This window comes from Tribolium castaneum, chromosome 4 (genome assembly GCF_031307605.1).
Source record: "Tribolium castaneum strain GA2 chromosome 4, icTriCast1.1, whole genome shotgun sequence".
In the NCBI taxonomy this organism is placed as follows: Eukaryota; Metazoa; Arthropoda; class Insecta; order Coleoptera; family Tenebrionidae; genus Tribolium; species Tribolium castaneum.
Window position 1 is genome coordinate 5,998,596 of NC_087397.1, and position 26,136 is coordinate 6,024,731.

The 26,136-nt window shown below is 33.3% G+C and overlaps 8 protein-coding genes and 1 long non-coding RNA gene across 14 annotated transcripts in view; 7 read left to right on the forward strand and 2 right to left on the reverse strand.

The window, feature by feature from the left end:
- Window positions 1–245: 245 nt before the first annotated feature.
- On the reverse strand, window positions 246–22,434 carry LOC659630 (venom allergen 5). 4 transcript variants are annotated; one of them, XM_008202824.3, is made up of 7 exons: window positions 22,276–22,434; window positions 15,194–15,284; window positions 1,337–1,455; window positions 1,035–1,292; window positions 598–695; window positions 453–547; window positions 246–403 (listed from the first exon to the last, which is right to left on the reverse strand). In XM_008202824.3, exons 1-7 carry the CDS (start codon window positions 22,276–22,278, stop codon window positions 327–329), a joined length of 741 nt encoding a protein of 246 aa, XP_008201046.1. In that variant the 5' UTR covers window positions 22,279–22,434; the 3' UTR covers window positions 246–326. The 4 variants fall into 4 exon arrangements, with proteins under 4 accessions (XP_008201046.1, XP_015840735.1, XP_008201047.1 ...); XM_015985249.2 differs by lacking the exon at window positions 22,276–22,434 and adding an exon at window positions 17,729–17,909 and having other exon boundaries at window positions 15,194–15,293; XM_008202825.3 differs by lacking the exon at window positions 22,276–22,434 and adding an exon at window positions 17,729–17,907.
- LOC659566 (venom allergen 3) lies at window positions 1,806–2,789 on the forward strand. The gene is made up of 6 exons (XM_965859.5): window positions 1,806–1,964; window positions 2,014–2,132; window positions 2,180–2,258; window positions 2,311–2,462; window positions 2,512–2,615; window positions 2,666–2,789. Exons 1-6 carry the CDS (start codon window positions 1,886–1,888, stop codon window positions 2,703–2,705), a joined length of 573 nt encoding a protein of 190 aa, XP_970952.1. The 5' UTR covers window positions 1,806–1,885; the 3' UTR covers window positions 2,706–2,789.
- On the forward strand, window positions 4,167–5,152 carry LOC659503 (venom allergen 3). The gene is made up of 6 exons (XM_965805.5): window positions 4,167–4,327; window positions 4,379–4,497; window positions 4,545–4,623; window positions 4,674–4,825; window positions 4,876–4,979; window positions 5,029–5,152. The coding sequence occupies exons 1-6, from the start codon at window positions 4,249–4,251 to the stop codon at window positions 5,066–5,068; spliced, it is 573 nt and encodes a 190-aa protein (XP_970898.1). The 5' UTR covers window positions 4,167–4,248; the 3' UTR covers window positions 5,069–5,152.
- LOC100141726 (venom allergen 3-like) lies at window positions 6,396–7,732 on the forward strand. Of its 2 annotated transcripts, none has more exons than XM_015983823.2 (6): window positions 6,396–6,555; window positions 6,607–6,725; window positions 6,772–6,850; window positions 6,905–7,056; window positions 7,108–7,211; window positions 7,609–7,732. In XM_015983823.2, exons 1-6 carry the CDS (start codon window positions 6,477–6,479, stop codon window positions 7,646–7,648), a joined length of 573 nt encoding a protein of 190 aa, XP_015839309.1. In that variant the 5' UTR covers window positions 6,396–6,476; the 3' UTR covers window positions 7,649–7,732. The 2 variants fall into 2 exon arrangements, with proteins under 2 accessions (XP_015839309.1, NP_001161227.1); NM_001167755.1 differs by lacking the exon at window positions 7,609–7,732 and adding an exon at window positions 7,262–7,368 and having other exon boundaries at window positions 6,460–6,555.
- On the forward strand, window positions 8,976–10,312 carry LOC658983 (venom allergen 3-like). Of its 2 annotated transcripts, none has more exons than XM_015984043.2 (6): window positions 8,976–9,135; window positions 9,187–9,305; window positions 9,352–9,430; window positions 9,485–9,636; window positions 9,688–9,791; window positions 10,189–10,312. In XM_015984043.2, the coding sequence occupies exons 1-6, from the start codon at window positions 9,057–9,059 to the stop codon at window positions 10,226–10,228; spliced, it is 573 nt and encodes a 190-aa protein (XP_015839529.1). In that variant the 5' UTR covers window positions 8,976–9,056; the 3' UTR covers window positions 10,229–10,312. The 2 variants fall into 2 exon arrangements, with proteins under 2 accessions (XP_015839529.1, NP_001161310.1); NM_001167838.1 differs by lacking the exon at window positions 10,189–10,312 and adding an exon at window positions 9,842–9,948 and having other exon boundaries at window positions 9,034–9,135.
- On the forward strand, window positions 11,555–12,528 carry LOC658840 (venom allergen 3). Its single transcript, XM_970813.5, has 6 exons — window positions 11,555–11,715; window positions 11,767–11,885; window positions 11,932–12,010; window positions 12,065–12,216; window positions 12,268–12,371; window positions 12,422–12,528. The coding sequence occupies exons 1-6, from the start codon at window positions 11,637–11,639 to the stop codon at window positions 12,459–12,461; spliced, it is 573 nt and encodes a 190-aa protein (XP_975906.1). The 5' UTR covers window positions 11,555–11,636; the 3' UTR covers window positions 12,462–12,528.
- LOC659442 (venom allergen 5) lies at window positions 13,373–14,376 on the forward strand. Its single transcript, XM_965746.4, has 6 exons — window positions 13,373–13,516; window positions 13,563–13,681; window positions 13,724–13,802; window positions 13,850–14,001; window positions 14,046–14,158; window positions 14,209–14,376. Exons 1-6 carry the CDS (start codon window positions 13,438–13,440, stop codon window positions 14,249–14,251), a joined length of 585 nt encoding a protein of 194 aa, XP_970839.1. The 5' UTR covers window positions 13,373–13,437; the 3' UTR covers window positions 14,252–14,376.
- LOC107399251 (uncharacterized) lies at window positions 21,159–23,469 on the forward strand. The gene is made up of 3 exons (XR_001575905.2): window positions 21,159–21,533; window positions 21,579–21,677; window positions 23,268–23,469. It is a non-coding gene; the product is annotated as an uncharacterized LOC107399251 (long non-coding RNA).
- The window catches only part of Ace (Acetylcholine esterase), a 38,581-nt gene continuing 35,909 nt past the window's right edge, over window positions 23,465–26,136 (reverse strand). Inside the window, exon 7 of the mRNA XM_008202822.3 lies at window positions 23,465–25,730. Within this exon, the coding sequence (XP_008201044.1) occupies window positions 25,606–25,730 (125 nt within the window). The 3' untranslated portion in view covers window positions 23,465–25,605. The remainder of the gene's footprint in view (window positions 25,731–26,136) is intronic.

The window sequence follows — 26,136 nt, forward strand, 5'->3', positions numbered from 1 at the left end:
ATGTAAATATAATTTTTCACAAACTAAATAAGTAATTTTTTTTGAACCAAATGGAAAAATTAGGTAAAGTCTGCAGCTGTCTGCTCGCTGAAAGCGCGCAACTTTCAGTGGTTGGGTAAGCTTGCCTGCAGATGGCGGGCTTACCCCGGAAAAGCTTTCAGTCGAATTAACTGAATAAATAATGGGAGCGACAATTTTGAGCAATTCAGTGTAATGTAGAGGGTTGGAAAAACATAAAATTGATATTCCATTTGAAACAATAATTTATTTGTACTTGAAACATAAAATTGACAAAGTAAATTAATTTCACTAAATTGTCGTAGCTATTAGCCCACATATGTGTAATACTCGTAGACGAAATTATTGTCGTAGTGGTGACTACCATCGTCGATGCCGAATTTTTCTACAAAAAAATTTTTTCCCGTGTACTTAACAAAAAAATTAGTAATTACCACAAAGTCCGGGATAGCTCCTGGATTCAATTAATCCGTGGCTGCTACAACTCGGATAGCCTTTCTCGTACGGCACCTCACCTTGCACATTTCCGCTGTTAGACACAAATGAATCGTTTGATAATTTATTATGGACATAACTCACCTAGGGCCGTAATTACAGACGTACTTTTTCGTGTACCTTTTGCCGTCCAAATAATACACAAAACCGCAGCCCACAGCCGCAGTTTCCGCCCAAACCATCTGAAAATAAGAAGGTCCGTGTAATTTCTAAGCCGGAGATAAAGAAAGATTGAACGTTGATTTAAAATTGTATTTCTGCTTTTATAAAAGATGGAACATCTTTTGTTTCAATAATATTTTAGCAATAAAACTGAGACAGTCCGAAAAGGAATTCGATATTTCCCCCAACAATGAAAGTCCCAAGCGGATGAGAGATGGCATTATTGGAGAATAAGCACTCACGGTGAAATGTTTGCCTCGCCAGAGATGCGAGCTTCCACCAAAAACATCACACTTATTTAAATTCCTCGATTTAATGGAGACATTAATGTATTATGCTAATTTTATTGGACATTTCACCTGTGTATAATGAGCCGTCTTCCCACCTCTGAATCCATTAAAATTATAAAACCGATTCTCGTCGAACCATTTCGAAATTGCCTCCCCGGTCCAGTCGGCCTGCGACTCGTAATAGTTTTCGGGGGCTCGAGTTGACCACTTTGTGGCGATGTTCTGGCCCACGTAGTGCCGGCCCCGGTGCCGGTTGGGGTCGTGCACGTACGAGGAACACTGCATGGCCCATTCTTGGGCTTTGGCGGCCAGTTCTTCGCTCCAAATCTACGAAAAATGCAAAAATTGCCGTTCAAATGGGTGGTTTATACCATTTTTGCCATGTTTTGGGCCGGGGGCTGGTTGGCCACCTGCCCCAGAGCCACCAGCTGGCGGGCGCGGTTGTGGGCGTCCAGGATTATGGTTTTGTCATACTGGGTGATTCCAGCGTCTGGAAGACAAAAATACAATCACATTTATTGTTTCTTGATGTTTGGGATAAGTGGATTAATAAATGTTTTGTTTCACAATAATTGTTTTGTAAAAATAAATTCATAAATCGGTTTTACGACTGATTTATTATTTTGTTATTAAAAACAATTAAGCAACGTTTTTCCCCAAAACATGCTTTATACATGAGACAATTTTTATGAATCGGCTTAGGGTCCAACGACTTCTGCACCTTTATCCTGTAATCCCTCTAATCATTCATTATTATTTGAATTGCAAACTCTCAAATAAATCCCTCGAATTTTGATAACGTATTGTTTATAATTGTTTTTGTTTGGTTTACAATAATCCCTATTTAACTTTTTTGTATATAAGGACGTGTTTTAATTGAGAGAAAGCAGAAACAATTTTTGTCATTTACTGACATCAAAATGTCTAATTTTGCTCTAATTGTCTTTGCACTTTTTGCCCTAACTATCGCTAGAGCCGATAATTGTGGCCAAATTTTTGGTAAGTGTTTAATCCGAACTTAATTTTTTTACCAGCGAAAAATTTTCAGTGAAGGGCCTAACGGATGAAGAAAAACAGTTCATTGTTAATAAGCACAATGAGATTCGTTCTTGGATTGTAGGCGGAAAAGTACCAGGGCAGCCAAAAGGCAAAAACCTCAATGTTATTGTAAGTTGGAGAGATTTTTGAAATAATTTTTTATTTATTATTTCAAGGGGTGGGATGATTATTTGGCTTCTGAGGCCCAAAAAATAAGTGATAACTGCGTCATGAAACATGCACCTGTGAAAGACAGTATAAGTCTTTGACTTTTTGTTTTTTTTTCTATTGTGTGTCTTATTTTTAGATCGGTTTTACGTCGGTCAAAATTTGGCAGCTTGGAGTGGTACTGGCCCATTGAATGATTCCTGGTTGGAGCCCTTCGTTATGATGTGGTACAACGAATATCCAAAATTCATTTATCCGAACTATATAAATGGTGCTGGCCATTATACACAAGTCAGCTTTTTGTTTTCTTTCTGTTTGTTTTTCTAATTTAAAATTTTAGGTAATTTGGGATAAAACCGAGTACATTGGTTGCGGATACACATATTATAAGAAAAGTCCAACTGACTGGTATGAAAAACTGTTTGTGTGCAATTACGGCCCTGGGTAAATTATTTTAACAAACCTGATAACATTTACTCATTTTTCGATTTTAGAGGGAATATTTTAGGAGTAGCCCCCTACGAAAAAGCATAAATCGACTGGACTCTGTTTTGTTGTGCTTTATTTTATGTACAATACTTTCAATGTTTACCAAATAAAATAAATAATATTTAAATATGTTCGTGTTTTGTTCCTAAAACTATAAAAAAATCATTTCTTGACATACGTAATCAAACAACGATTCTATTTATTGTAAATCAATATATCAAAGATACCTACAACAAATATAGTATGGAAAATACCAAGTTGTCCATCTAAAAATATTTTCGGAATAATATCAGACTAATATTTCAATTTTTTAATTTCACTTCCAATACGCAATATAATTATCGAGAGTTATAATCCTTAGGGAATAAAAGTATTTCTTGGTATAAGTAACAACGTGCAATTCTTTTAATGCACTATTAGATAATTTTGCATGTCATGCTTATCAACTCCACCTACTGTTAACATTTTGTTTGCGGAAAAATGTTATTATTTTTTATTTTATATGTTCTCTTTTTTCTTTTTTTGAATAAAAAATCTAAATTAAATTTAAGTTTTGCGGAGTCCCACACAGTTACCTGATGATTTAAAACCCAATTAACATTTATGGGATAATTTTTTCTTTTCAATATTAAGGGGAGAACTAATCAGTGCCTTATAGACCAGTGAATGGTATAGGTAAATTACAAAAAACAAACTATTTGATTTTATGGGCAGTTCTTATTGATTAATAATCATGGAGGACACACATCGAATTAAATTTTTGTTGTTGTTAATATGGCGTTTTTTAGTATTTTTTTATTTTTATAGGATATTGATTTATTTCCTGTAAGTATTTGCTGAAAAATTATGCTTTCAGCAGATTCTTTTAGCTTTATGTGGAAGTATCTAGTTCCCTAGACTGCTTTGATACGAGTGTTTCAGAAGAAAAGCAAAATTGAGTTTATCAAAAAAGAGCAAAATAAAAAGATACACCAAAAAACATAATGTGATTTATTAAAAAAACAAGTGTATTGTAACTTAGATTTAGGCCACTTTGTTTATTTGAAAATAATGTTAGGCCCTTTACTGGAACGGTAGATTAACTTCCTGATACATAAAATTCCGAAATTCAGGTTGAAACTAATTGTTTGTAAAATCTTGTTTATTATTTGTTGGCATTTTGGATTAATAAAATTATTATTAATGATAAAACAATAAATATTCTATTTTACAATTATTGGTTTTTGTAGAAATAAATACTTGAGCAGTTTTATTATTTTTATTGTGTTAAATGATAATTAAACAATAATTGTTCCCGAAAAAGTGTTCACAATACTTAATACATCATATGAGACGTTGTTTCGCTTTTGTGAATGGGCTTGGGGACAATGATTTCAACATCTTTATCCTAAGTAATCAATCTAATCATGATTTATAATTTTTTTGAATTGCACTCTCTCAAATAAATCTATAAAATTTTGATAATACATGTTATTGTTTATGTTTGGCTTACCCCAAATCCCTAGATGTGTATCTTTTTTGGTATAAAAAGACCTGTTTTGGTTGAGAGAAAGCAGAAACAATTTTTTGTTGTTTAAAACAGATCAAAATGGCAAATTTTGCTTTAATTGTCTTTGCAATTTTTTCCCTATCCATCGCTAGAGCTGATGACTGTGGCGAAATTTTTGGTAAGTGTCCACATCCAGTTTTAAAATTTTTCAACATTGGGAGCATTTCAGTGAAGGGATTAACCAATGAAGAAAAACAGTTCATTGTTAACAAACACAATGAGATTCGGTCTTGGGTTATGGACGGGAAAGTACCAGGGCAACCAAAAGGCAAAAACCTCAATGTTATTGTAAGTTAGAGAGTTTTTTGAATTAATTTTTTATTTATTTTTTCAAGGGGTGGGATGATTATTTAGCTTCTGAGGCCCAAAAAATCAGTGAAAACTGCGTCATGAAACATGTACCTGTGAAAGATGGTATAAATCTTTGACTTTTTATTTTTTTCTATAGTGTGCCTTATTTTTAGATCGGTTTTACGTCGGTCAAAATTTGGCAGCTTGGAGTGGTACTGGCCCATTGAATGATTCCTGGTTGGAGCCCTTCGTTATGATGTGGTACAACGAATATCCAAAATTCATTTATCCGAACAATATAAATGGAGCTGAGCATTATACACAAGTCAGTTTTTTTGTTCTCTTTTTGTTTGTTTTTCTAATTTAAAATTTTAGGTAATTTGGGATAAAACCGAGTACATTGGTTGCGGGTACACATATTATAAAAAAAGTCCAACTGACTGGTATGAAAAACTGTTTGTGTGCAATTACGGCCCTGGGTAAATTATTTTAAACAAGCTTATTATTTTTATTATTTTTTGTTTTCAGAGGGAACATTGTAGGAGTAGCCCCCTACGAAAAAGCATAAATCGACTGGAGTCTGTTTTGTTGTGCTTTATTTTATGTACAATACTTTCAATGTCTACCAAATAAAATAAATAATATTTAAATATGTTTGTGTTTTGTTCCTAAAACTATAAAAAAATCCTTTCTTGACATACGTAATCAAACAACGATACTATTTATTGTAAACCAATATATCAAAGATACCTACAACAAGTATAGTATGGAAAATACCAAATTGTCCATCTAAAAATTGTTCCTGAAATATTTTCGGAATAATAGACTAACATTTCAATTTTTTTATTTCGCTTCCAATACGCAATATTATTATCGAGAATTATAATCCTTATGGAATAAAAGTATTTCTTGGTATAAGTAACAACGTGTAATTCTTTTAATGAACTATTAGATACTTTTGTGTCATGCTTATCAACTCTACCTAGTGTTAACATTTTGTTTGCGGAAAAATGTTATTTACTTTAGAAATTATTTTTCTTTCGTTGAATAAAAAATCTAAATTAAATTTAAATTTTTCCGAATCCTCCATAGTTACCTTATGATTTAAAACCCAATGAACATTTATGGGATATTTTTTTCTTTTAAATATTGAGGGGGAACTAATCAGTGACTTAGCGACCAGTGAATGGTATAAGTACATTACAAAAAATATACTATTTTATTTTATGGGCAGTCATTATTTATTAATAATCATGGAGGACACACATCGAATTAAATTTTTGACGTTGCCAATATCGCATTTTCTGGTTTAGATGTCGTTTTTTATTTTTATAGGATATTGATTTATTTCCTGTAAGTATTTGCTGAAAAATTAAGATCAAAATAAAAAGATACACCAAAAAACATAATGTGTTTTACTAATGTGTTTATTTGAAAAAAATTTGAGCCCTTCACTGGAAAGGTAGATTAACTTCCTGATACATAAAATTCTGAAATTCAGGTTGAAACTAGTAGTTTGTAAAATTTTGTTTATTATTTGTTGGCATTGTGTATTAATAAAATTATTATTAATGATAAAACAATAAATATTCTATTTTACAATTATTGGTTTTTGTAGAAATAAATACTTGAGCAGTTTTATTATTTTTATTGTGCTAATGATAATTAAACAATAATTGTTCCCGAAAAAGTATTCAAAATACTTAATACACCATATGAGACGTTGTTTCGCTTTTGTGAATGGGCTTAGGGTCAATGATTTCAACATCTTTATCCTATGTAATCAATCTAATCATAATTTATAATTTTTTTGAATTGCACTCTCTTAAATAAATCCATAAAATTTTGATAACATATGTTATTGTTTATGTTTGGCTTACCCCAAATCCCTAGATGTGTATCTATTTTGGTATAAAAGGACCTGTTTTAGTTGAGAGAAAGCAGAAACAATTTTTTGTTGTTTAAAACAGATCAAAATGGCAAATTTTGCTTTAATTGTCTTTGCAATTTTTTCCCTAACCATCGCTAGAGCTGATGACTGTGGCGAAATTTTTGGTAAGTGTCCACATCCAGTTTTAAAATTTTTCAACATTGGGAGCATTTCAGTGAAGGGATTAACCGATGAAGAAAAACAGTTCATTGTTAACAAACACAATGAGATTCGGTCTTGGGTTATGGACGGGAAAGTACCAGGGCAACCAAAAGGCAAAAACCTCAATGTTCTTGTAAGTTGGAGACTCTTTTGAATTACTTTTTATTAATTATTTCAAGGTATGGGATGATTATTTGGGTACTGAGGCCCAAAAAATTAGTGATACCTGCGTCTTCCAACATGTCCCTGTGCAAGACGGTATAGGTTTTTGACTTTTTAAATTTCGTTTTTTAATTGTGTGCCTTATTATAGATCGATTTTACGTCGGCCAGAATCTTGCAGGTTGGGGTGGTGAAGGCCCAGTAAATGATACTCGATTGGAGGCCTCCATTATGTCGTGGTATAACGAATATCCAAAATTCATTTACCCGGACAATTTCAGTAATGCTGCACATTATACACAAGTCAATTTTTTGTTTCCTTTTTATTCTTGTTTTCTTAATTTATAATTTTAGGTAATTTGGGATACAACTCAGTACATTGGTTGCGGATACACATATTATCGAAAAAGCCCAAATGACGCGTATTCCAAACTGTTTGTGTGCAATTACGGCCCTGGGTAAATTATTTTAACAAACTTGATAATAATTACTCATTTTTCGATTTTAGAGGGAATATAGGAGGAGTAGCCCCCTACGAATTGGCATAAATAAATTGGACTATTTTGTTGTGTTGTACAATTACAAACTTTACCAAATAAAATAAATATCAAAGCATTTTTGTGTTTTTTTCTAAAACTACTTACGCCTCAAAAAATTTCCATTTATTTATTTATTCCCATTTATTCTTTCTCGGGATTAAAATTATTATTAAACAAATGTTCCATTCGCAGTATTTAACAAGAATATTATAAGAAAAGTCCAACTGACTGGTATGACAAACTGTTTGTGTGCAATTACGGCCCTGGGTAAATTATTTTAAACAAGCTTATTATTTTTATTATTTTTTGTTTTCAGAGGGAACATTGTAGGAGTAGCCCCCTACGAAAAAGCATAAATCGACTGGACTCTGTTTTGTTGTGCTTTATTTTATGTACAATACTTTCAATGTCTACCAAATAAAATAAATAATATTTAAATATGTTTGTGTTTTGTTCCTAAAACCATAAAAAAATCCTTTCTTGACATACGTAATCAAACAACGATACTGTTTATTGTAAACCAATATATCAAAGATACCTACAACAAGTATAGTATGGAAAATACCAAATTGTCCATCTAAAAATTGTTCCTGAAATATTTTCGGAATAATAGACTAACATTTCAATTTTTTTATTTCGCTTCCAATACGCAATATTATTATCGAGAATTATAATCCTTATGGAATAAAAGTATTTCTTGGTATAAGTAACAACGTGTAATTCTTTTAATGAACTATTAGATACTTTTGTGTCATGCTTATCAACTCTACCTACTGTTAACATTTTGTTTGCGGAAAAATGTTATTTACTTTAGAAATTATTTTTCTTTTGTTGAATAAAAAATCTAAATTAAATTTAAATTTTTCCGAATCCTCCATAGTTACCTTATGATTTAAAACCCAATGAACATTTATGGGATATTTTTTTCTTTTAAATATTGAGGGGGAACTAATCAGTGACTTAGCGACCAGTGAATGGTATAAGTACATTACAAAAAATATACTATTTTATTTTATGGGCAGTCATTATTTATTAATAATCATGGAGGACACACATCGAATTAAATTTTTGACGTTGCCAATATTGCATTTTCTGGTTTAGATGTCGTTTTTTATTTTTATAGGATATTGATTTATTTCCTGTAAGTATTTTCTGAAAAATTAAGATCAAAATAAAAAGATACACCAAAAAACATAATGTGTTTTATTAATGTGTTTATTTGAAAATAATTTGAGCCCTTCACTGGAAAGGTAGATTAACTTCCTGATACATAAAATTCTGAAAGTCAGGTTGAAACTAGTAGTTTGTAAAATTTTGTTTATTATTTGTTGGCATTGTGTATTAATAAAATTATTATTAATGATAAAACAATAAATATTCTATTTTACAATTATTGGTTTTTGTAGAAATAAATACTTGAGCAGTTTTATTATTTTTATTGTGCTAATGATAATTAAACAATAATTGTTCCCGAAAAAGTATTCAAAATACTTAATACACCATATGAGACGTTGTTTCGCTTTTGTGAATGGGCTTAGGGTCAATGATTTCAACATCTTTATCCTATGTAATCAATCTAATCATAATTTATAATTTTTTTGAATTGCACTCTCTTAAATAAATCCATAAAATTTTGATAACATATGTTATTGTTTATGTTTGGCTTACCCCAAATCCCTAGATGTGTATCTATTTTGGTATAAAAGGACCTGTTTTAGTTGAGAGAAAGCAGAAACAATTTTTTGTTGTTTAAAACAGATCAAAATGGCAAATTTTGCTTTAATTGTCTTTGCAATTTTTTCCCTAACCATCGCTAGAGCTGATGACTGTGGCGAAATTTTTGGTAAGTGTCCACATCCAGTTTTAAAATTTTTCAACATTGGGAGCATTTCAGTGAAGGGATTAACCGATGAAGAAAAACAGTTCATTGTTAACAAACACAATGAGATTCGGTCTTGGGTTATGGACGGGAAAGTACCAGGGCAACCAAAAGGCAAAAACCTCAATGTTCTTGTAAGTTGGAGACTCTTTTGAATTACTTTTTATTAATTATTTCAAGGTATGGGATGATTATTTGGGTACTGAGGCCCAAAAAATTAGTGATACCTGCGTCTTCCAACATGTCCCTGTGCAAGACGGTATAGGTTTTTGACTTTTTAAATTTCGTTTTTTAATTGTGTGCCTTATTATAGATCGATTTTACGTCGGCCAGAATCTTGCAGGTTGGGGTGGTGAAGGCCCAGTAAATGATACTCGATTGGAGGCCTCCATTATGTCGTGGTATAACGAATATCCAAAATTCATTTACCCGGACAATTTCAGTAATGCTGCACATTATACACAAGTCAATTTTTTGTTTCCTTTTTATTCTTGTTTTCTTAATTTATAATTTTAGGTAATTTGGGATACAACTCAGTACATTGGTTGCGGATACACATATTATCGAAAAAGCCCAAATGACGCGTATTCCAAACTGTTTGTGTGCAATTACGGCCCTGGGTAAATTATTTTAACAAACTTGATAATAATTACTCATTTTTCGATTTTAGAGGGAATATAGGAGGAGTAGCCCCCTACGAATTGGCATAAATAAATTGGACTATTTTGTTGTGTTGTACAATTACAAACTTTACCAAATAAAATAAATATCAAAGCATTTTTGTGTTTTTTTCTAAAACTACTTACGCCTCAAAAAATTTCCATTTATTTATTTATTCCCATTTATTCTTTCTCGGGATTAAAATTATTATTAAACAAATGTTCCATTCGCAGTATTTAACAAGAATATTATAAGAAAAGTCCAACTGACTGGTATGACAAACTGTTTGTGTGCAATTACGGCCCTGGGTAAATTATTTTAAACAAGCTTATTATTTTTATTATTTTTTGTTTTCAGAGGGAACATTGTAGGAGTAGCCCCCTACGAAAAAGCATAAATCGACTGGACTCTGTTTTGTTGTGCTTTATTTTATGTACAATACTTTCAATGTCTACCAAATAAAATAAATAATATTTAAATATGTTTGTGTTTTGTTCCTAAAACCATAAAAAAATCCTTTCTTGACATACGTAATCAAACAACGATACTGTTTATTGTAAACCAATATATCAAAGATACCTACAACAAGTATAGTATGGAAAATACCAAATTGTCCATCTAAAAATTGTTCCTGAAATATTTTCGGAATAATAGACTAACATTTCAATTTTTTTATTTCGCTTCCAATACGCAATATTATTATCGAGAATTATAATCCTTATGGAATAAAAGTATTTCTTGGTATAAGTAACAACGTGTAATTCTTTTAATGAACTATTAGATACTTTTGTGTCATGCTTATCAACTCTACCTACTGTTAACATTTTGTTTGCGGAAAAATGTTATTTACTTTAGAAATTATTTTTCTTTTGTTGAATAAAAAATCTAAATTAAATTTAAATTTTTCCGAATCCTCCATAGTTACCTTATGATTTAAAACCCAATGAACATTTATGGGATATTTTTTTCTTTTAAATATTGAGGGGGAACTAATCAGTGACTTAGCGACCAGTGAATGGTATAAGTACATTACAAAAAATATACTATTTTATTTTATGGGCAGTCATTATTTATTAATAATCATGGAGGACACACATCGAATTAAATTTTTGACGTTGCCAATATTGCATTTTCTGGTTTAGATGTCGTTTTTTATTTTTATAGGATATTGATTTATTTCCTGTAAGTATTTTCTGAAAAATTAAGATCAAAATAAAAAGATACACCAAAAAACATAATGTGTTTTATTAATGTGTTTATTTGAAAATAATTTGAGCCCTTCACTGGAAAGGTAGATTAACTTCCTGATACATAAAATTCTGAAAGTCAGGTTGAAACTAGTAGTTTGTAAAATTTTGTTTATTATTTGTTGGCATTGTGTATTAATAAAATTATTATTAATGATAAAACAATAAATATTCTATTTTACAATTATTGGTTTTTGTAGAAATAAATACTTGAGCAGTTTTATTATTTTTATTGTGCTAATGATAATTAAACAATAATTGTTCCCGAAAAAGTATTCAAAATACTTAATACATCATATGAGACGTTGTTTCGCTTTTGTGAATGGGCTTGGGGTCAATGATTTCAACATCTTTATCCTATGTAATCAATCTAATCATAATTTATAATTTTTTTGAATTGCACTCTCTTAAATAAATCCATAAAATTTTGATAACATATGTTATTGTTTATGTTTGGCTTACCCCAAATCCCTAGATGTGTATCTTTTTTGGTATAAAAGGAGCTGTTTTAGTTGAGAGAAAGCAGAAACAATTTTTTGTTGTTTAAAACAGATCAAAATGGCAAATTTTGCTTTAATTGTCTTTGCAATTTTTTCCCTAACCATCGCTAGAGCTGATGACTGTGGCGAAATTTTTGGTAAGTGTCCACATCCAGTTTTAAAATTTTTCAACATTGGGAGCATTTCAGTGAAGGGATTAACCGATGAAGAAAAACAGTTCATTGTTAACAAACACAATGAGATTCGGTCTTGGATTATGGACGGGAAAGTACCAGGGCAACCAAAAGGCAAAAACCTCAATGTTCTTGTAAGTTGGAGACTCTTTTGAATTACTTTTTATTAATTATTTCAAGGTGTGGGATGATTATTTGGGTACTGAGGCCCAAAAAATTAGTGATACCTGCGTCTTCCAACATGTCCCTGTGCAAGACGGTATAGGTTTTTGACTTTTTAAATTTCGTTTTTTAATTGTGTGCCTTATTATAGATCGATTTTACGTCGGCCAGAATCTTGCAGGTTGGGGTGGTGAAGGCCCAGTAAATGATACTCGATTGGAGGCCTCCATTATGTCGTGGTATAACGAATATCCAAAATTCATTTACCCGGACAATTTCAGTAATGCTGCACATTTTACACAAGTCAGCTTTTTGTTTCCTTTTTGTTCTTGTTTTCTTAATTTACAATTTTAGGTAATTTGGGATACAACTCAGTACATTGGCTGCGGATACACATATTATCGAAAAAGTCCAAATGACGCGTATTCCAAAATGTTTGTGTGCAATTACGGACCTGGGTAAATTATTTTAACAAACCTAATAACATTTACTCATTTTTCGATTTTAGAGGGAATATTTTAGGAGTAGCCCCCTACGAATTGGCATAAATAAATTGGACTATTTTGATGTGTTGTATAATTATAAACTTTACCAAATAAAATAAATATCTAAGCATTTTTGTGTTTTTTTCTAAAACTACTTACGCTTCAAAAAATTTCCATTTATTTATTTATTCCCATTTATTCTTTCATAATATTAAAATTATTATTAAATAAATATTCCATTCGCAATTTTTAGCAAGAAATAGGCATATTTTTATGAATTGTCTTAGAGTTCATTCACTTTTCATTGTACTTTTTTATCCTATAATCTGTACAATAAAAATTATATTATCTTTTGAATTGCAAACGATTATTAAAGATCGAACATTCATCATGTACTTTTTGCTAATGTTTGTATTGAAAATAATTATCACTTATTCATTACAACTAAACTAATATAATTCTTCACATTGTTAGAAGTTACGGACTCTTTTTTTATAGGTAACTAAAGCCTATAGCTATTGGATAGAAGGTATTACTTCTCTGCACAATATTCATATCAATTCAATTATACGTATAATGGTAATCTCTGTTCTCTCTAATCTTTATTATGTTTTGTAAACTCCTAAATAAATGATTCATATAAGATTGTATTTTGATATTTTTTATAATTGTTTATCAACGTCGTAAAAATATATTTTCGTTTATTTATTAGATAGGTACAAACATTTATTTGCAATTAAATGTACACAAATTATTTTTGTCTTATTTTTAAAATTTCCCTATCAGGGGAAATACAAAATTTTCTTGCACTTTCCAGTGGACTTTGATTTCGTTTGTCCTTCGTCATCGTTACATTTACCCCGTAATCCCATAAATTTTTATTATGTTCTGAATCGTAAACTTTTAAATAAATGAATCATAACAAATCGAATTTCGTTAACGATTTTCATAATTGGCTTTTGTTTTATATGAGTATAAAACGACTTATTTTAATGGGAGTAAGCAGAAATAATTTTTTTCTCATTTAACATAGACCAAAATGCTTCCTTTTGCTTTAATTGGCTTTGTTGTTTTTTTCGCAACTGGTGGTAGCGCTGATGAGTGCGGCGAAATTATGGGTAAGTGCTCACATTTTAATAAAATTTCCCACAATGAAAAAATCAGTAAAGGGTTTAACCGATGAAGAAAAGCAGTTGGTTGTTAACATACACAACGAGATTCGATCGTGGATTGTGCAAGGCCAAGTGCCAAACCAACCAAAAGGCAAAAACCTTTACGTCATGGTAAGTTGAACTTTTTGAATCACCCACCACGTTTGTTTCAAGGGATGGGACGATGCTTTGGCTTCCGAAGCGCAAAAAATCAGTGAAACATGCGTCATGAAACACGTCCGTGTGAAAGACGGTACAGTGTTTTGCCAAACTATTGTTTTCTATAGTTAGTGATTGTAGAGCGGTTTTATGTTGGCCAGAATTTAGCAATGTTGAACAGTACAGCTCCAGACAATGATACCTTCTTGGAACGCTTCGTCATGATGTGGTTTGATGAATATCCAAAATTCGATTACCCAAATCTAGCCAAGGGCACTGGACACTATTCCCAAGTAGAGTTTCCAGTTTGAGTTCGTTTTTTTATTGAAAATTTCAGGTCATTTGGGACAAAAGTCAGTACATTGGTTGCGGATACACATATTTTCACAAAAATCGAAAAGGGGATAAGTACCCGTATAAAAAACTATTCGTGTGCAATTACGGTCCCGGGTGGGTTATTTTTATCAAAGTGATTGTGTTGTGTAATTTTTTAATTCTAGAGGCAACATGCAAGAAACACCCCCATATGAAAAGGCCCAATAGCATTTATTTTTTCTAAAACCAGCAACTATTGAGTTTTCTGTAAAATTGGCTTTAACTGTTTCTGTAGAAATTCCAATCGGAAAGTTGTATTTTCCATTTTAAATAAAATCGAACCGCTGAACGTGTGTTAGGTTTTTAATTAAACCAAACATTTATTTAATATTTTGTTTTGGTGAAATCAATACTAAAAACACTAAAACAATTAGCGCCCTTATTTGTACTGATTTAGGTTTTTCAAAGGGAATTTTAAAACAATGTAATTATCGTCCAGAATTTCATTCATTGTTCCTTATCTGCCACTAATCTATTTTTATCACACCCATATCACGGTTAATCGAACGTACATACCTAGACAAAGCACAATTTATTATTTACAAAACAATTAATATTTCACTGACAGGAGCTACGTGAAAAATTCTGTTTTAATTATCTTTTTTGCAAATCCGGTTCTAAGCAGGATTCGCCGAACACTCATTTTCTCTCGAGTGGTAATAAAGTGATGTCATTTAAATCCAGCTCGAAAATACCAAAAGTCATTGTATTTCCTCGCGTTTTTCGTTTGATTTATTGTGAGTGTTTGCGTCTTATTTGTGTAAGAATCTCCGCCGACAGAAATATCTCCGGCAGCTATGTGTCTCTTATTCAACTGTGGTGCGTTGCTTTGATATGCAAATGCCTCGGTTGTTCCTGCTCAGGTCAATAGTGGCATAGGTGCCGGGTCTTCGTCGACAAATCGGTAAATGGCGCGATAATTTGTTGATTTACTGACATCTTAATTCGGTCATAATGAACCTATCAATCATGCGAATAAAAGACATTTCAAGAAACCTCGACGCATCATTAATTTTCATCATGACAGTCTGGTATTTAACTTAATAGTCTATTAAATTGTTGGCTAATTTAACACGCCGCTGCTGATGGACTTATCGCAAAAATACTTACGGAGAATCGTCCTTCCGCCGCAGGACAATACCGCCGATAACGAATTGGTAACGACCAGGAAGAGGCACAGTTTGCGCATTTTCGGCCCGTTCTGGAAAAACTGCAAATTAGTCAATTATTCAACTACTGCAATTGCGATACACAATGTGGTATAATTTACAAACTACCAAACAAACACATGCAAAATTGTTTTCGGAATTAATTTAACTGCGAACTAAAGTGAAACTTTGGAACGCATTTAATTTTACGTAGTATTCCACCTTTTATCCTCGCAAATTAATGATTTCTGCGTTTTTTGTTCTCAGTGGGAATTTTGAAACAAAAGGACGCACACTGTACAGCAAACTTTATTATTTTAATTATTTAAACTTGTTTGGAAATAATTTTTTAATTTTTGGGCCGATTTATGAATTTCTGAGCATCGTATCGTGCCCCTGTTAAAAATTCATCTCGTTTTGACGTGTCTCCATCTGAGGTGGCCACACACCGCTGCATAATGCATTAATGAGACATGTGTGCGATATTAAACCAAATGGAGTTGGTTGTACGTGTTCCATAGGCAAAAATAAACCTTATGAATTGAATGGAGTAATGAAAACCTGGAATTATATCGAGAAGCATGGAACTATTTGAAATCCAGACTTTATGAGTCCTAAAGTCAATATTCCAGACACGAATCTCTCTCTTAACCATGTTACGTTGTGAAAATTGAATCCAGTAACGATAGCATCGTCGGAGAGAGCAGCTCATTTCAGGAAACTGCCAGCCTGCTGAGATGCACAGACGCCCCGTCGACTGCGGACGAATATTGCAAACTAAACAACCAAACGGAATCACATAAATTATTTACAGGGTGTGTATCGCACATAAACATCGAACGATTCGGGTACAGAGATGGATACACGTTTCACATCAAAAATTTATTCCGAAAGAAATAAACTCACCAAACGATTTAAATACTAAATTCCGATGAAAACGCGATGACCTACGAGTGATTTATGACACGAAAATTAGAACATCGCGATTGTCACACTAAAAAATGTTGCCCAAAGTTGCACACTTTTCTACCAAAATTATTTTTTATTTCAGTATTACTATAGCACCCCTAATTAAGCGATCAACTGACTAACTGCAGTAAATTTGCAGTAAAACACATTAAAACTGCTCGTAATGCCAAAAGGAGGATATAGTTATTAATAATACGAGTGCGAAAACACAAGCTTAAAGTTCGAGGGCTGTTCTTATGCAACGAGCGTATGCGAGTTGCTTACCTGGACATCCAAGAACTTTAAGCGTTTTAAGTGCTATACAATTTTTTTTGCTGGAACATTTTAATTTAAATCACGTTGCTATCGTGCTTAAAATCTTACCAACAAAAAAAGAGACAAAATCAAAATCTTCTAAGAAAACTACTGTTGAACTGTGGTGATTCACTTAGTAAAATAACGGGAATGAAATGTGTTTAATTATTTATTATTTTAAGTCAAAATCTACCTTAACTATTAACTATTACAGGATTGTTACCGCAATTTTAACTTGACTGTACTTTTTAAAACACGAAAAGCATAATTATTAGGTAAAACACTAATGCACTGAAAAGCAAATTTTTGTGTAGAACCAATAAATTTTTGAAAATATAAGACATTTTTAATAGTTTTATTTTCGCAAGCATATAAACCGAATCAGAATTACAAAAATATGTAACAGAAGAGCTAACTGCACTCAAATAGATATACAATTACAACCAAAAAAACACCGGCAGCTTTGTGACCTTTGCAACTTTATCCGCATATAAGTTCAAATATTTAAATTAATTCTTGACTTGTGAAATATAGGACTTTCGTAATTAAATGGTTTACGGTTGCGAGTGCATGTGGAAAATTTTAAGAGATTTTCCCAGCAGTTTTTTCCATTTCCCTTTTCTAATTTTGGACAGTTTATTGTTGTGTTAGTTATAGTTATTATGCGCAAAAAGTTGGCATAATTTGCATCCAGTTGCACATAATTTAAATTAGTTTGTTCCTAATTTAAAATGATCTAGTTTAATTGCGAATAATCTGCTCCGACTTCACTTAATTAATTCCATTGAATAACAATTAAAGCTGGTTACTTAATCATAAATTAAGCCTATTGTTACACAAATATTGTGTTTAGCACTCAATTTATCACACCCAATGACCACACCGCGCGAGTATTTCCCGCAGCTTTCTTTCAGGCGACGTTAATTAAAAATTCAAATTGGAACTCCAGTGCAAATATTTTTTCTTAATTAATTTTAATCACATTACTTACATATTTAAATCTACAATCGGGGAAGTTTTACATTGATTTAAGTGGCGTACAACTTTTCACTTTCAAACTTTGAGCTTGTTTTTCTATTGACTGCCGGTAGCCATGAATTCTAATTCGAACAAAACGTGCGAATTATTTATTTGCTTTGGATTCCGTGTCGAGACGCTTGTTAACACTTACGCATTTTGTTTATTCTAACGAAAAAGTTGAATGAATTATTTCCGAAAATGTTGTTTTACTCACCGAGAGTGCAGAAGGTTGTCCTGAAAATCACATAAATAAACTGAAAACACCGTCACAGAATCCTGATAAAACTCTTTCAGAGTAACTGTATGTCGTTCGATAAATTGCAGAGTATGCTGTCGCCAATCTGTCTGCCTCGTGTGAGTTCACTCAAGATATCAAACTTGTTCTGAACTTATATACCGATAAGTATAAGCATAACTTAGAGCAAGGACGCTGGGAGCTAATATTTTGTGCTAAAGTGGCGCGTGACTTCATTTTTTCGGGCATTGGACTCGAGCAACCGACCAAACTTTGTGTTGCGAGTATTGTTTAGAATCCCATAATGGAGCTTCTAATTTAATTAAAGCGGAATCCTCAACACGTTGCGAAATAACTCGTTTGTAAATGAGTAGTTCCACGGAATTAAAAAAATTGGAGCCTTTGAGATAAATATTTATTTGGCCGGCCTTTGATCCGTGCATATTTCCCGGTTAAACCCAACTGTTGGTACTAAGATTGCGCCAATTGATCACAGTGTCGGAAGCCAAGTGTGTTAATAATTTAAGACCTGATCGGGAGAAATTCGCAGCTTCGCCGGAAATGGTACACGAAGGTGAGGAAGCTATCGGAAATTTCCTTCGAACGGGGGAAAAATATTTTAATTTCGATCCGTTTCACTTTTTCTATTACATGGCTTTGCTCTTTAGTGAAAAACACAACTCCCACGGGGGAGATTAATTGATTTTTCTTTGTTTTGCACGTGGAGGCTTAAGTGCTTGCCCAAATATGACGGCGAAATGATTTTGCAACTGATTGTCAATATTTTCAGGAAAAATACTAATTCAATTACAACGCCAACGCAAGTGTGACGCTTGTGCTTTGCACAATAAGTTCAAACTACGGATATCTAAAAGTTAGGATATGGAACGACGTACAAATAAAACGTCCCTGTCTTTGATAGTTCCCTTAAAGTCGCCAGAGACGCACTTGTTCTATTATCGTCCAAGTTTTCAGAGCAATGGATTTATAAAAAGAGTTGTAATTAAATAACGGTTAGTACAAGGCGAATACAAAAATACATGCAGATAGAGCACTAAATTCTCAATAATATGAGATTAAAATAATGCAAAAATCTTATTTTAAACTATATTTAAAAAAAATTCAAACTTTGACCAATTTGCACTCTGCTCCATATTTTTCAAAACGCTGCAAATACGGTTACAGATACAAGAAAAATCTTAGATGGAAGCTGTAGAGAATTAAATTTCCTTTAAAAAAGTCCCTATCTTTAACCATTAAGGCCCCAAAGTCATTCAAAGACTTTCAAGCGACAGATTTTTTTCATTTTGCTGGTGCAAAGTGAATTTATACCTAAACCGCTGAAGACAGAAATATGGTGTCGCGGACTTTTTTGTAGAAAATTTAATTCTCTACAACCACGTTTTTTACATTTTTTTGTATCTTCAACCGTATTCGCTGCGTTCGCAAAAATATAAGGTGGAACGCAAATTGGTAATTCCTTGCGAGCCGTCGCATATTTTCAAAACCCTGCAAATATGATTGAAGATACAAAAAAGTGTAAGAAACGAGGTTGTACAGAATTAAATTTTCTACAAAAAAATCCGAACACCATATTTCTATCTTCAACGGTTTAGGTATAAATTCACTTTCCAATACTTACCACCGGAAAAATGAAGGAAATCCATCACTTGGGCATCTTTAAACGTCTTTAGGGCCTAAACCGTTGAAGATAAAAATATGGTCTCGCCGATTTTTTTAAAGGAAACTCAATTTTCTACAACTTTTTCCTAACGATTTTTCTTATATCTTTAACAGTACTTGTAGCATTTTGAAAAATACAAGACGAAGCGCAAATTTTAAATTTTAATAATTTTTTTCTCATGTTTCTTACAAAAATTTTAGACTTCAGTTTTTCTCAGTCTGTTGAAAATGCAAAGCTCAACATTTCTGCATTTTTTCCAAGTAATTAGTGCCGTACTATTTTTTGTACGATTTTGTATCTTATTTCGTCTCCTAAGTTATAGTCGTAGTTCGAACCGAAAGGGTTTAGGTCATGGAGTATGAATGTTTGGGCTTTGAGTTTTTGGGTAATTAGGCGGTGGTGAAGCATTGCTTAAAAGAGTGCTTATTCAGCTCTTCATCATTATTCCGCAACACAATTTGGATTTTCAAATACATAAATTGAATTATAGCGAAATAACTTGTCAACTGTTGGGATTTGAATAGAAACTATTTTAAAATGCAAATTCGCAGTCGCATTGTCACATAAAATCCATAAAGTATGAGGTGATTGTGTCTGAAATAAATGTCCATTTGAAAATAGTAGATTTAAGTAGAATTTGCTGTTATGTTAAAGGATTTGATTTTTATTGCTCGCTTTAAACGCCAGTCGCTACGATGTTGGAAAACAATTTTAATAGTTCCGAAATTGCAAAATCAGTGAAATATTCATCACAACGTGCTAAAGCGGATGAAAGCTCCGCTCCGGTTAAATTGTGCGGACGTCCAGAGCAAACATCAATTCCTCGCGATTGTTAAGAAAGCAGCGAGGCTGTATTGTCTCCCGACAAAGCGCTGGGAGTGGAAGAAGTCCGGCGTGTCATTTCTGGAGTATTGTCCGGTTTATTATTGGAGATCCCGCTCACGTCCGGGGAGTCATCTAATGATCTAGCGGTTAACGTATTGATTTGTTTGGAGTCGATGGTCACAGTTTAATGGTGACCTGTGGAGCGGTCGAGGTCAACGAGGCCTGGCCGATTCCGTGGTTCACCTGATCACCAATCGAGCTTTCTTTGATTTGCGCATCGCAGGAGCGACGGACCCCCGGAAACAAAATCATTCCGGATTGAAAGGAGGAGACAGAGCGAGTGTCGATCGAGTGGATTTGTGCCAGGAACGGACACTGATGAATTTCGCCGGAGGCGGAGGAGGAGGGACGAGTGAAAAACTACCGTTTGGAGAGGTTTAAAAGGATATATCAGAGGGTGTGCAAAGGTTTTAAACGACCCAAGATTTATTCGAAAAACACAAAACGAACGTTTCTTTAATTTAATACGATTTTTACTGACTCGTGGACATTTAACGATTTTGCGAACAAACAAATTTATTTCTATTTTTCCATATTGCGCTTCAATCCTTTCATTAATTATAATTTTATCAAACAATTGTCTTTTTGCGCATGTTATTAGTTTAATTAAAATTCTGGCATTTACTGTGGCTAATAACAGTTAATCAAACTGTAATAATAGAAAGTGGTTTAATTTTTCGAAGCCATTGCGTTCTTTAGTTATCACCGTGAGTTTGTATCCTTGATTGGCGAATTCTGGACGTTGGTAGAATTAATTTTGCGCACCCACGTGTTAGCCTCAACACTATTTGGAAATATTTTTCAAGCAAATCGTAGGAAATAATGTAAATAAGTCTGTTGACAGAAGGTAATGGATTCTTCTAATTGCATTAAAAGTGAGCCGTAGTTAAATGTCAAAATAAATTGTTTTTTATTGGAAATGTAAATATTTTCGACCAGTTTAGGTAACCGACAGCGCTTATTAATTAAGTAAAAATTTTAGTCAGGCTTGAGGTTGGTTGGAATTTCTTGCGGTTTTCCTTACACTCGATTCGCTGGCTTGGGGCAGTTTCAATTCTCTCAATTTTGAGTTTTAAGCGGCCACAAATTGATAAATCTCTCGAACAAACCTCCAATTATCAGATGACAAAAGGGTGCAGAACAGTGAATCCTTCATTTAAAATGTCAAGATTGTGCAAAATTGAATCGATCAAGGTCTGCTAACCTTTGTCCAAGGTAATCTTATTCCAACTTGGGACAAATAACAATAGCCACTTGCAGCGGAGAATCCACATTTTCGATTTTGTCGATTTAAACGGTCAAGGCCTCTGCCATCAACTGTGCCAATGTCGGAGATTCGGAAGCTGATCGCTAATTACGGTAATTATCGACGATTTATTACACTTTGTGTGCGGTTCAAGGCGCTCGTGTCGTCACGATTTAATTTTGTCAATTTAATTAAAAAGCGAATTAACCGACCTATATATCTAGCAAAGTGCTCGTAGATCACCCCCTTTTCTAATAAAACTGCCCGCACGCAGTCTATTACCCATTCAGATTAATTATTTTCAAGTGATTTATTGATTCGATCGAAATTTGCAAATTTGCGGATTTACTCATTTAAAGCGAGTCGAAAGGTCAGGTCACTGTTTCATTATGAATGCATTTCCGATTTGTGGGCGTAAACACGCTCAAGTCGGGCAATTAAAAAACATAGACAATGGGTGATTCCAAGGAACGAAAAGTGGGACGCTCCTCAGCCCACAACGTATGGCAGCTATACAACAAGCGATTAATTAATGTTTAACCACTCGCTGCCTCCGAAATGGAACAATAAACTAACAGAATTGTACTTACCTGAATAGTTTCGCACAAAATGTCTAGACAACTTTTTTAGCTCCTCGGGGCAAATTTTCACCCAAAGTAACATATTTTTTGTCATAAATAATGCTCACTTGTTTGTTGTGTGCGTACTTACCATATCATTAGCCCTAATTTTCCTACATTTGTCATTTTTGTTGTTATTTTTCAATCAAAACTTAAGATCACAAACGTGATTGACATATTTGCTGCCTCTGCTTAACAGCTACTCCAAACTGCAATTAAACGTCTATTGAAATCGCGTTAGCAATCAGTAACAACAGCTAAATTGCGCGCACTTGTCTCTCGTATTGTTTAAAGCTAGATAAAAATAATTAAGTGTAAGTTGAAGTGGTTACACGTTCCGAATAGATATCTATTAGGTCAGTTCGAATCTCGTGAAAAGTTTCCGTTCTTTCTTCTCGACAAGCAGCATCAGGTGCTTTTAACTTGCAATACTGCAACAGTTACTTACAAAAGCAGTAAGAACGACGTTAAACTTCCACTTTAGGGAATTTTTATCTCGCCGGTCCATTTTTGAGCAACTTTTAAAATTAAAGTACAAAAGTTGAAGCGAAGAGAATGAAAACTTGTTTCGTTATCGGAATCAAACCAGCGATCGGGTCGTAATTCACTGCTTCAGAGGGATTTTTAGCGAGGCGCCAAATTTTAGGGAAAAAGATCACACTTCGCCTACGTTTGTTCGTCTTTTGAATAATTATTGGAAGCTATTGTATAAATTGTAATTCTTTTTGTGAATCTATTGTACTTTTTTGTTCTTACTGGCAATTGAAACCGCCACCCACATTAAGAGCGGTATTCTCTCTCTAGTAACAGTTTTTTAATGCTTAATTTTTAAATTTAAGCGTTTAGTCAATTTGTCTTCGTAGCTCTCGTTTAAAAGACAACGAAGTTTTAAAACTAAAAATATCTGATTTTAAAAAAGTGGATTTTTCATCCTCCGCTTTCTGCAAATTGTAGAGAATACGTATTTTGGTGAAGCCTTTTTGCTTTAATTTTTTCTTAGTGGGAGAGGAAAATTGGAACGCTTTTGCGGAATATTTTATTTAAATTTGCGGCATGTTAACAAAATTGAGTCATTGATTTCAGGGACTTACAAGAGGAGATCGTAAACTGTTGCAATCTAATCGCATTTTAAAATCTCGTGTGTTAAACAATTATTTTTGACATTTTGTGTATGTTTTACGCTTTTGTAAATTTCGAGCGCGTTTATCTGTTATCTCGATCATGCAAATGTGTGGCCTCGTTCGGCGGGTTGTGTAATTTGGTGAAAATGAAAGAAGAGATTGGGAATATACATCATTTATTTATAAGGATAGATAAACAATATGTAAAGGTTAAAGTAAAACAGTTTTAAAAATAATGGCTTATTTAGTGTTTAGTCTTCCACACATACAAAGTTAACAAAATAAATCTGAAATATACAAAATTAATAAATTCAGTGTATATCAGATAGGCCTACGTATATAATATAATATATAACATTACATTTTTTTGTTTTGTTAAGCTACATGTATGCATATAATCTACGTTTTCTTTCCCTAGACACTAGTTACTAATTAATATTGACTGTTTAGAGCGACCATTGTATAATAAACACATCAAAACCAATGAGAAGCTAACTCAATCAGGACAGTGCTCGGCCATTTTCCTACTACCGACAACAACAGTGTGTGTTACAGAATGGCTCCACTTTTATCTCTAAAGTGCATGAAAGCACCATCATGAAGAGTAGATATCTATCACGTATCACATCAAAATGGCGAACATATTGAAGCGGTAACTCTTTGGTTACGGTGCATATCGATTCAACAAAAGATTGAATCCGACTCTTCCCTATACACGATTAACATTTTCTCCGCTAAAATACGCTAATATGGTACAACTGTCTTTTCATGATATGTCTTCTTTTAAATGTATATCTTTAAAAAATACATTTTAAGATTATGTGTATATCAAATACGATTTTATCATTCATTTTACATTTAAACACTACTTAATTATTGGACAGGACAGCTGAAGTCACATTCATGATATGTGTGCAGTTTCGATAGATATGTATATTGATTGTAGTAATTACACTTTGCACGGTTATGATATGTATCTATGGTACGGCCATGGGGGCCCCATGGCAACACAGGCCGACAACTACTTGCTAGACGGTGCTCGGCAAAGAAAAACACGTAACAACAGTCAACAAATCTAACATTTATAAGCTCAAACACTCCGTTCGGTTTAAAGCTTCAGTGGTAGTACACCGTCTCGGAAATGAAACGACGGCGAAAGTGGCGACGACGTCCTCCGCTACTTACTAAGCTATCATAAGACTGTTGTAAATTTGTAAGAATCAGTTGTGTGTAAGAAAGTCGGGGAAAGAAGCGACGACGTCCACACTCCCCCCGTCCATGATATGTATTCACAGCAGCAGCTCATTTCAGCTGTTTCCAGCCCTTTGCGCGGTATAAATAGCTATACTATAGGTATAAGTAGTAAATATAGGCACTAATCTAATACAGGCATAAGAACGACAGTTAGAGCCCAACCAACAAGCACACAAAGTCAGTTTCCAAGCCAAAAGTTTGTGTTTTTGTTGACTCGACTGGGGTGGCAAGCCTGCTACCACTATATTGTATCAGAACCCCGGAACTGCTCCAGTTGTACTTGTGATTTGTGCCGTCGAATTGTCTATCATTCGATCCGGAAAAGTGAAATTGAAGCCCGATGTGTGAGCAACCAGCAGTACGTGCTTTAGAATTTATTGTTCGGTTGTTGAATTGACAAGCGTGGACACAAACAGGAAACAAGCTACTCGGAAACCAAACGATTATAACGTGTCATATATAAAATGTACAATGTTTAACAAAATTATCTCTTATATACAAATTTGGCTAAAAGATGAAAATAAGGATCTGTTATCACGTTCCCTAGAAATTTTCACAGAAGCATGCACGACGCAAGTGTGGCGCAAACCCTACACCTAACATAAGATTGGTTTCTTAATATTATTAAGATGATTGTCGATGACTGTGTATAAATGCAATCAGATTGGAGTTTATACAAAGTCAAGTGTTACACAATGCGTACAATTGCCACGAGCATGCCCAAGAACAAGCATTTTTCTATCTCGTGTCTCATTGAGTGTCACAATTCGGTGACATCGGCAGAATGAGGCGCTTTGTATCACGTCGATTTTCCAGGGTACACACTGACTCCATTCACAAGCTTCAGGTTTAATCCAGACCGGGTTTTGATTTCTTGCGATCGCTTTCTGATTCGAAAGTTCCAAAATGCGTATGTACAAGACGAATTAGAAAGCGATTGTCGAATTTACATTATTATTCTAATTTCATTTCGTATTCTCTACGTCTGTGTCTGAAGCTTTGCGACTAAGTAGGCCTACATTTGCTTACATATAAGAGATACTTATCTACAATGCGCTTAGAGCTAGCATCAAATGGATGAGAATTTCCAACAGGGTGCGAGTTGATGCTCTACCAGATGAAGACCCCATTTTGCTTAAGTAAGTGTTGACGCACGGCGACTCCGCCGAATCTAAAACAGAAACAAGAAGCTAATGCTACGTCAACATTCTTACAGAGGCTCTATTTTCCTATTACCATAATGCGATTACCGACTTTGGTAATTGGTCCTCATAACTCTCTATCTAATTGCGAAATTACTCAACCTTCCAGTTACACGTCCTATTAAAAAGTTGGATTTTGGTTTTGTGTATTTTACTTTTAACAATTTTGATCAAGATTTTACATATTAAAACTCTTGTCTTTAATTATTTCACACATATCAAACATTAAAGACCGGTTTACATAACATTTTAATGAATTATTTAATATTTAAATATATAATTTTATTTCATTACTCAGGAAATTTTAGCAAAAGAATTCAAAATTTTGTCTCGTAAAAAGCTAGCATAATACACAAAATCAGCCGCTGAATTCAG

Excerpts from the sequence above, each read along its gene's own strand:
- LOC659566 (XM_965859.5), top strand. The coding sequence starts at position 1,886 with ATGTCTAATTTTGCTCTAATTGTCTTTGCACTTTTTGCCCTAACTATC. Across the intron at positions 2,463-2,511 it reads GTGCTGGCCATTATACACAA|GTAATTTGGGATAAAACCGA; the intron begins GTCAGCTTTTTG and ends TTAAAATTTTAG. Across the intron at positions 2,616-2,665 it reads GTGTGCAATTACGGCCCTGG|AGGGAATATTTTAGGAGTAG; the intron begins GTAAATTATTTT and ends TTTCGATTTTAG.
- LOC659503 (XM_965805.5), top strand. The coding sequence starts at position 4,249 with ATGGCAAATTTTGCTTTAATTGTCTTTGCAATTTTTTCCCTATCCATC. Across the intron at positions 4,624-4,673 it reads ACATGTACCTGTGAAAGATG|ATCGGTTTTACGTCGGTCAA; the intron begins GTATAAATCTTT and ends CCTTATTTTTAG. Across the intron at positions 4,980-5,028 it reads GTGTGCAATTACGGCCCTGG|AGGGAACATTGTAGGAGTAG; the intron begins GTAAATTATTTT and ends TTTTGTTTTCAG.
- LOC100141726 (XM_015983823.2), top strand. The coding sequence starts at position 6,477 with ATGGCAAATTTTGCTTTAATTGTCTTTGCAATTTTTTCCCTAACCATC. Across the intron at positions 6,726-6,771 it reads GCAAAAACCTCAATGTTCTT|GTATGGGATGATTATTTGGG; the intron begins GTAAGTTGGAGA and ends AATTATTTCAAG. Across the intron at positions 7,212-7,608 it reads GTGTGCAATTACGGCCCTGG|AGGGAACATTGTAGGAGTAG; the intron begins GTAAATTATTTT and ends TTTTGTTTTCAG.
- LOC658983 (XM_015984043.2), top strand. The coding sequence starts at position 9,057 with ATGGCAAATTTTGCTTTAATTGTCTTTGCAATTTTTTCCCTAACCATC. Across the intron at positions 9,136-9,186 it reads TGACTGTGGCGAAATTTTTG|TGAAGGGATTAACCGATGAA; the intron begins GTAAGTGTCCAC and ends GGAGCATTTCAG. Across the intron at positions 9,792-10,188 it reads GTGTGCAATTACGGCCCTGG|AGGGAACATTGTAGGAGTAG; the intron begins GTAAATTATTTT and ends TTTTGTTTTCAG.
- LOC658840 (XM_970813.5), top strand. The coding sequence starts at position 11,637 with ATGGCAAATTTTGCTTTAATTGTCTTTGCAATTTTTTCCCTAACCATC. Across the intron at positions 11,716-11,766 it reads TGACTGTGGCGAAATTTTTG|TGAAGGGATTAACCGATGAA; the intron begins GTAAGTGTCCAC and ends GGAGCATTTCAG. Across the intron at positions 12,217-12,267 it reads ATGCTGCACATTTTACACAA|GTAATTTGGGATACAACTCA; the intron begins GTCAGCTTTTTG and ends TTACAATTTTAG.
- LOC659442 (XM_965746.4), top strand. The coding sequence starts at position 13,438 with ATGCTTCCTTTTGCTTTAATTGGCTTTGTTGTTTTTTTCGCAACTGGT. Across the intron at positions 13,803-13,849 it reads ACACGTCCGTGTGAAAGACG|AGCGGTTTTATGTTGGCCAG; the intron begins GTACAGTGTTTT and ends TAGTGATTGTAG. Across the intron at positions 14,159-14,208 it reads GTGTGCAATTACGGTCCCGG|AGGCAACATGCAAGAAACAC; the intron begins GTGGGTTATTTT and ends TTTTAATTCTAG.
- LOC659630 (XM_008202824.3), bottom strand. Across the intron at positions 1,456-15,193 it reads CGGCGGAAGGACGATTCTCC|ACGCTGGAATCACCCAGTAT; the intron begins GTAAGTATTTTT and ends TTTGTCTTCCAG. Across the intron at positions 1,293-1,336 it reads CCCAAAACATGGCAAAAATG|ATTTGGAGCGAAGAACTGGC; the intron begins GTATAAACCACC and ends CATTTTTCGTAG.